The sequence below is a fragment of the Jaculus jaculus genome, chromosome 11 (assembly GCF_020740685.1).
Source record: "Jaculus jaculus isolate mJacJac1 chromosome 11, mJacJac1.mat.Y.cur, whole genome shotgun sequence".
Lineage (NCBI taxonomy): Eukaryota > Metazoa > Chordata > Mammalia > Rodentia > Dipodidae > Jaculus > Jaculus jaculus.
Window position 1 is genome coordinate 13,962,448 of NC_059112.1, and position 8,099 is coordinate 13,970,546.

General features: G+C 43.6%; 1 protein-coding gene across 1 annotated transcript in view; it reads left to right on the forward strand.

Moving 5' to 3' along the window:
• Positions 1-5,687, forward strand: part of Kdr (kinase insert domain receptor) — a 51,591-nt gene extending 45,904 nt beyond the window's left edge. The window contains exons 28-30 of the mRNA XM_045161467.1: positions 1,592-1,691; positions 2,185-2,270; positions 4,130-5,687. Coding sequence (XP_045017402.1) covers positions 1,592-1,691; positions 2,185-2,270; positions 4,130-4,325 — 382 coding nt within the window. The 3' untranslated portion in view covers positions 4,326-5,687. The remainder of the gene's footprint in view (positions 1-1,591; positions 1,692-2,184; positions 2,271-4,129) is intronic.
• Positions 5,688-8,099: the final 2,412 nt, after the last annotated feature.

The window sequence follows — 8,099 nt, forward strand, 5'->3', positions numbered from 1 at the left end:
CATTCATCTTCTCCAAAATCATCACGAACTGAAGCGGGACAGCTGCTATGCTTGAAAAATAGGCAACAGAGGGGCAGAAATAAGTTACGACTTTCTCAAGTTCCTGTAGTCAGTGATTGACTTCAAATGCACCAAGCCAGGTGAGGTGGCTCGCACCTTTAATCCCAGCACTTGTGAGGCTGAGGTAGGAGAATAGCCATGAATGAGTTCCAGGTCAACCTGAACTACAGAGCAACTTTCTAGGTCAGCATGGGCTAGAAGGAGGTCCTGCCTTAAGTCTCCCACCCCCAAATGGACACATTTATCTTGAGCCCTTGAAGCTACCAATGCTTATTGTTGAAAAGGCAACTCTGACTTGACATGGGCCCTGGGAGATCGAACCCAGGCCATTAAGCTTTGCAATCAAGCACCTTTATTATCAGCGGAGCCAGCTCTCCAACCCACCCCTGAAAGACTTTAAGCACAGAATTGATGAGGCAGATATGCCTTTGAGAAAGGTCATTCTGGATTGGCCTGGATAAGACCAGAGGCAGTGAGATAGGTCAGTGAGAGGTGAGACTCAGATCACTTTATATATATATATATATATATATATATATATGTATATATATATATATTTAAAAATATTTTATTTATTTATTTATTTGCAAGAGAGAGGGGAAGAATGAGAATGGGTGTGCCAGGACCTTCAGCTACTGCAAACAAACACCAGATGCACACACCACTTTACATATCTGGCTTTACTTGAGTACTGGGGATCAGATCACTTCTTGTATGTGACGATGTGGTATGGAGAAGGGAGAGGCTGTCTTGAGATCCTGGTCAACTTGGTATGGTTTTAGGGAGACTGGTGCATGTTTCACCTGCTCAGGTTACCTTGGGAACAGTAGCTGGAACAATTTTCTTTTTTTAAAAATTTTTTGTTTATTTGTATTTATTTATTTGAGAGCGATAGACAGGGAGAGAGAGAAGGGAGAGAAAGAGGGAGAGAGAGAGAGAGAGAGAGAGAGAGAGAGAGAGAGAGAGAATGAGCATGCCAGGGCCTCCAGCTACTGCAAACGAACTCCAGATGCATGCGCCCCCTTGTGCATCTGGCTAATGTGGGTCCTGGGGAATCGAGCCTTGAACCGGGGTCCTTAGGCTTCACAGGCAAGCACTTAACCACTAAGCCATCTCTCCAGCCCTGGAACAATTTTCTTTGGTGACGTGAAGAGGGTAGCAGTGTGACCAGGGCTCAGTGCAGGAATCCAAATGAGTCAGGAGGACAAGCATAGGCAACCACTTGCTGAGTCTGCTGTTGTCTTTCAGGCCGCAATGGGCCTCGGAATCATGATTCTAAGTAATGGGGCCTCCTTTCCCCTCTTCAGTTATATTATACTTTAAAATGGACTTTTACAGGAAATTAAACCTTCATTGTGTGGTAGCAAAGGAAGATTATTTTTTTTTGAAAATTGTTTTTCTTTTTTTTTCAAAGGATATTTTGAAGGCTGCTATTCAACTTGTGGTTGAACAATCGTGAGCTTACATATCACTTGTGGTATCTACAGACAAACAGACCACCACTCAAATACAAATATTTCTTCTTTTGCAGTCAGTACCTGCAGAACAGTAAGCGAAAGAGCCGACCAGTGAGTGTGAAAACATTTGACGATATTCCACTGGAGGAACCTGAAGTAAAAGTAATCCCAGATGTAAGTACGTCTTTTAAAAATAACTCTGAGGAATTATACCAAGGGCGAAACGCTAGCTAGGTCAATATTAGCCTAAGCGTTTGAGTCTTGGAGCCTCATCAGAAGGCTGTCCTTGGGGGCGTGTGCGCCATGGGGTCACGATGCAAATGGAACCCTGGCTTTTCCACAAGGAAGGTACCTAGTCCAAGGCTCAAGATAGTTTGACTTGCTGCCCAGCTTTACTCAAGGGCACATGGTGTCGTGAGGAGAAAGGTGGGCACTGGCATTCTCGGCTACTGCAGTCATTTCCTCTTCTCTTTGGCCGAGGTTTACTTCTAGCAGGCACTTGCTGCCCTACGGCTCACAGAATCTCTGGCTTATAATACCCTGACCTTCCTCGGCAGGACACGGGGCCGTGTTGTCTGCTAGATGGATTAAGAAGTCAGTTGATTGGAATAGTTGGTTGGTCTATATGCTCAATTCAACCGTGTCATCTCATTGTCTCTTTAAAAAGGACAATCAGACAGACAGTGGGATGGTTCTTGCGTCAGAAGAGCTGAAAACTTTGGAAGACAGAACCAAGTTAGTTCCATCTTTTAGGTAAGACTTTTTTTTTTTTTTTTTGGCCAAATAACAAGAGCACTTTCAAATAAAAGTTTTGGGAAGAGCTAGTAAAGGACATTTGGTGTAGTTCACTTTCCCCTTTTAATGTGTTTGAAGGTTGGTGAAATTAGCTTCCTACATGAGCAAGCTAACAAAGAATTGAAACAAACCAGTGAAATTAAATGACAAGTCAAAAAATCATCTGAAATAAATGAGAGGATTTGGTCAATTTCAGTGACCAACTTTATGAAGACTAGGAGACTTGGGAACAATTTATCGTAGGCAATACTTAGTATGATGCTGGCCATTGGATATGATCACCAAAACTATCAATGTATTAAAATCTCCATAGATTATGTAGAGTTTTCAAAGCAGCACATAAATGGATAGTCGGTCTTTAAGGAAGATGGTATGTACATGCATATTGATTTTGTAAAAGCTGTTAAAAGTGTTACTGTTTGAATCATTACATATTTACTTGTGAAAAAGGCATTCAATTAGGTTTGGAGTATAGTCTTTCCCGATGTGATTCAGTAGACATCTGTTGTTGTTTTGAATAAATGATGTACCTACTCTTAACAAAAAGTCATGAAAATCTATATTTCTGTTGTTGCTTTGAATAGATGTACTTTTGCTCTTAACAAAAAAATACCTAATTAAAGTCTATTTTTCTAAGAGATTTTCTAATAGGATAAGAGGAGCTATGTATAAGCCAGTGGATTTATTCTAGTTAAGAACAGAATAGATTATATCTACATGTAATGTAACTGTTATATGAAATGAAAATGCCCATAGAGTTTCAAGTCATGCTTATGCAGTAATGACAAATGTAGCATTGTAGAACTTTGTTTTCTTTATAAAGCCAAATAAGAACCCGTGAGAGACATTTGTATATTTCATTCATTGATTCAAGCCTTATTTGTTCAGAACCACAAAGTGCTATTGACTGAGACACTAACTAGTTTTTTTGCGGGGGGGTTGGATTGATCGAAAAAGATGTATTTTCTAATTTTTTGAAACAAGTTTTAAACCAAGATATGGTCACTTCTGGGCCTTTTGGCTAAATGTAAACCATATAAGAATATAGAGTCAATAAAATCTCTTTTTTGTAGTTTTACTGCGAATAATTAGGGTAAACATCTACTGATTAGAGAGGCCCCCTCAGAATGGCTTGCGAAAGTGCGAGTCCTGAACTTTTTAGATCCACACAGCCCACATTTGTAAGCTATTGAAACCATCCTGCAGTTGCTGCTGACTGATAGGATCGGATCTTCAGTCCATCCAAAGAATGCGGTTTGGATGAGGGAAAAAGCAGTTTTTGACAGGGCTGGCTTGATTGTGCTCACTCTTCCCGCTTTTCAAGTGCAAAGTTACTCAACGGGTTTATTAACACCCACCCTTGCAGTCCCCCTAAATGACCGAATGGGGAAAGCACAAGTGAACTTTGCAAGGATCCTGGTTTCCTTGAATATCACGAGAAGAGGCCCCTTGACTCCTGCAACTGTATACAAACTTGTCAGTCTTCAAGGCTGTAAAACTGCTCCGTTGGTCGGAGCCTTGCAGAACCCCACATAGCTCTCTTTTTTTCATCCCATCCGGGGCCTGAAAGAAGACTTGGACTGGAATAAGAGAATTTACCTGCAACTACTAATTCGCGCAAGTACCCGCAAGTAGAGGCTGTCTTGAGTCAGTCTGATGGGCTGATCAGCGACTGGGAGAGATGAGGGGCCTGTGTCTCCAGAGATATTTGACATCTCTGAAGCTGGGGTTGGAGAGTGTGAAAAAGCAAAGCAAACCAAGGAGCTGTCTTCTCCCTTCCAATTCATTTGTTTGCCTTTTTTCCCCCCCTCCCACAGCGGGATAATGTCCGGCAAGAGCAGGGGATCAGTGGCCTCTGAAGGCTCCAACCAGACCAGTGGCTACCAGTCCGGATACCACTCGGATGATACGGACACCCCAGTGTACTCCAGTGAGGAGGCAGAGCTTTTAAAGCTGGTGGAGGCTGCGGTGCAAGTTGACTCTGGGACCCCACTGCTGTCTCCTTCCACTTAAAAAGAGGTGTCCACACCCCCACCCCCACTCCTGGAAGGCATGGGAGAGGTGCTGCTCTGATTCCAACTGGTTTTTTTTTTAAATCCCCCCACCACCACCACCAGGAAGTGGCCACATTTGATTTTCATTTAGGACAAAGGACCTCACTCAGACTGTAGGGAGCTAGTCTTCTGGGCATTCCCCAAGAAAATACTGGTGATCCAAGAATGTATGGACTCTCCTCTCTCTCATTCATTTCAGAAGCATGTATAAATGTGCCCTGCTGTGCTTCTGTCCATGGGGAAAGAGCAAAAGACATTAAGCAAAAGGGGCTCTGCCATCTAAGAAGTCACCACACCTGGGCAGTGGGCACCTTTGGAACACTGGGACCATCAGACGGTGTTAGTGTTTTGGGCGTTGAAGATGTTTAGGGCTGAGTCTATCCAAGAGGCTCTGTTGAAGAGATGGGCTGAGAGCCAAGTGCTTAAGTGTGGGATTTGGACTGGTAGAAAGGAAGGCCGAGCTTACTCCGAGAGCGCCCTGGAGCCTGCAGATGCATTGTGCTGGCTCGGGTGGAGGTGGGCATGTGGCCTGTCAGGAAATGCTAAGGCTGCAGGCGAGCTCTCTGGTCTGGTTTTAGAAGCTTGCGTGCTCTTCACAGTTGGACTAAAGGCGAGTTCCCTGTGCCGTTTCCGACTCCTAATGAGAGTTCCTTCCGGACCCTTACGTGTCTCCTGGCTGAGCCCCAGGAAGGAAATGATGCAGCTTTGGCCCCTTGTGCCCCCCCCTCCAACACCCCCCCTCCCGACCCCCGGGCTGATCTTTTATTCGGAGCATCACAAAGAGAGGACATTCGGCCCCCGAGGAGGCTCCTTGTCATGTTGAAGAGTTGACTGTCTAAACCAGCTTTGGTTATCTGTCTCGATGGCATATGTCTGAGACGGCGTGCGGTGGGTGCTGTGTCAAACTGTGGTGACAAAGCTTCGAGAAGGATTGAATCCTTTTGCTTCTCCTACACCCCCAACCTCCTCTCACCGTCCCCCAGTCCATCAGTATTTTAGCTTTGTGTCTCTACACTCCAGAAAACCTGATTCGGTTTGTTCACTCTCTAAGTAAACGATTGTTAGCCAGATTTCAAAATTACCTTATAGCCAAAGTTATGATAACATCTATTGTATTATTTAGACTTTTAACATATAAAGCTATTTCTACTGATTTGTTCCCCCTTCTTTCCTTATTCAAAAAAAGAAACTGTATTTTTTTCATCTGGTACCATAGTGTGAGACGCTGGAAAGAATGACTACAAAACATGCTGTGGCACATATATTTATAGTCTGTTATGTAGAACAAATGTAATATATTAAAACTTTATATTATATATAATGAACTTTGTACTATTTGCATTTTGTATCAGTATTATGTAGCATAACAAAGATTATAATGCTTCCAACAACTGATGTCATTTCATTAAAAAAGAACATTGAAAAGCTTGAAGGAATCCTTTTATACAGTGGCGTTACCATGCCTGTCATTTTCTTAGGAAGTGCAGTAGGCAAAGGGGCTGGATAGAAAGCGGTGGTTTTCCATTTTTCCTTGTTCCTTATTCTTGTTTAAAAGAATGTTTCATCAAGTTTCTGCATGTTTCATAAGCCAATAAAGGTATTCATAGTAAAATAATACACTAATATACAGTAAAAAAAAATACAAAATGTGGGGCTGGAGATATGGCTTAACGATTAAGGCATTTGCTTGCAAAGTTTAAGGACCCAGGTTTGATTTCCCAGTACTCATGTAAGCCAGATGCACAAGGTGGTGCATGCATCTGGAGTTTGTTTGCAGCAGCTGGAAGCCCTGGCACACTCATTCTCCCTCTCTCCTTGCAAATAAATAAATAAAATATGTTTAATTAAAAAAGTATCAAAACTACTTGGAGAATAAGCACATCGGGCTTGAGGTATAATTTTTCTTCCTTCCTCTCTTCATTATAATAATATATTCAGGTGGCCAGATCCATCCACTCACAGGGCCAGAGTCTCGTATCTCTTACTGTCATTTTTTAAAGATTTATTTTTATTTATTTATTTACAAGCAGAGAGACATAGAGTGAAAAGAGAGAGAGAGAGAGAGAGAGAGAGAGAGAGGGAGGGAGAGAATGGGCACACCAGGGCCTCTAGCCATAGCACACGAACTCCGGATGCGTGTACCACTTTGTGCAAATGGGCTTACGTGGGCCCTGGGGAATCGAACCTGGGTTGTTAGGCTTTGCACACAAGTCCCTCAACGGCTGAGCCATCTCTCCAGCCTCAATTACTGACATTTTGAGTGAGTGCTGTTGCCTGAATTCAGAGAGCAAGTCCCCCAATTCAAATCACCGGCACCAGTAAGTGTCCCCATCTTGTGGGTTGTTTTGAGACAAGGTCTTTATCCTAGCTTAGCCTCAAACTCCCTGTGCAAGCCAAGGATGACCTTGAACTTCTGATCTTCCTGCCTCTACTCCCTGAGTGCTAGGATTTCAGAGCATGTGGTACCATGCCTTTAAAAAAAAAAAAATGGGCTGGAGAGATGGCTTAGCGGTTAAGCTCTTGCCTGGGAAGTTTAAGGACCCCGGTTTGAGGCTTGGTTCCCCAGGACCCACGTTAGCCAGATGCACAAGGGGGCACACACATCTGGAGTTCGTTTGCAGTGCCTGGAGGCCCTGGGGCGCCCATTCTCTCTCTCTCTCCCCCTCTCTGTCTCTCTCTCTGCCTCTTTCTCTGTCGCTCTCAAATAAATAAAAATAACTACCGAAAAATTTAAAAAAATTTATTTATTTGAAGGACAGAGGGAATGGGTGTGCCAGAGCCTCTAGCCACGGCTAACAAACTTCAGACGCATGCACCACCTTGTGCATCTGGCTTTTGTAGGTACTTGGGAATCGAACCTGGGTCCTTAGGCTTCATAGTTAGTAAGCACCTTAACTGATAAGCCATCCCTCCAGCACATGCACCATGTCTTTTGAGTGTACACATAAATACAAGATTTTGAAATGTTTAAGTGTTTTTCTAATCAAATATACCTGTCTTGTTTTTTTGTAACTACCTTCTAGGTTTTGTTTGGAATTTTAAGGGTTCTTCCTCTAAATCTAATTACCAAATTTTAACTTCTTTTATTGCATTTACACCCACTGGGAGTTAATATTTTTATACATGGTGTGAGAAAGGGTCAAACTATGTTTTTTTTTTTTTTAATTTGAGAGCGACAGACACAGAGAGAAAGACAGATAGACGGAGAGAGAGAATGGGCACGCCAGGGCTTCCAGCCTCTGCAAACGAACTCCAGACGCGTGCGCCCCCTTGTGCATCTGGCTAACATGGGACCTGGGGAACCCAGCCTCTAACCGGGGTCCTTAGGCTTCACAGGCAAGCGCTTAACCGCTAAGCCATCTCTCCAGCCCCCAAACTATGTTTTTCCAAGCTGATTTTGAAGTACAGCTCTTTACCCTATAGTTGGAGAGACCTCCGTGATGCATCCTTTCCCAGTCCCCATCACCTCACCGATCTTCTGCACAATTTGATGGTGGGGAAGGAGGTGCGTGGCTCCTGAGGATAGCACCTAACAGCCGGGCCTTCAGCTGGGGTAGTCTGCCAAACTTTGTTCAATGGGGGGCAGGGCAGGCCTTGCAGGGACTTCCTCATTCTTCCTTTATTAGAGCCTTTCCTAGTAAAGAATGGACGAAGAGCCTAGGTTGTTCTGGGTGGGAAGGCTGCGGGGAAAAATCAGAGCTTTCATCACTTTAGGAAAGGGGAAAAGGTGTTT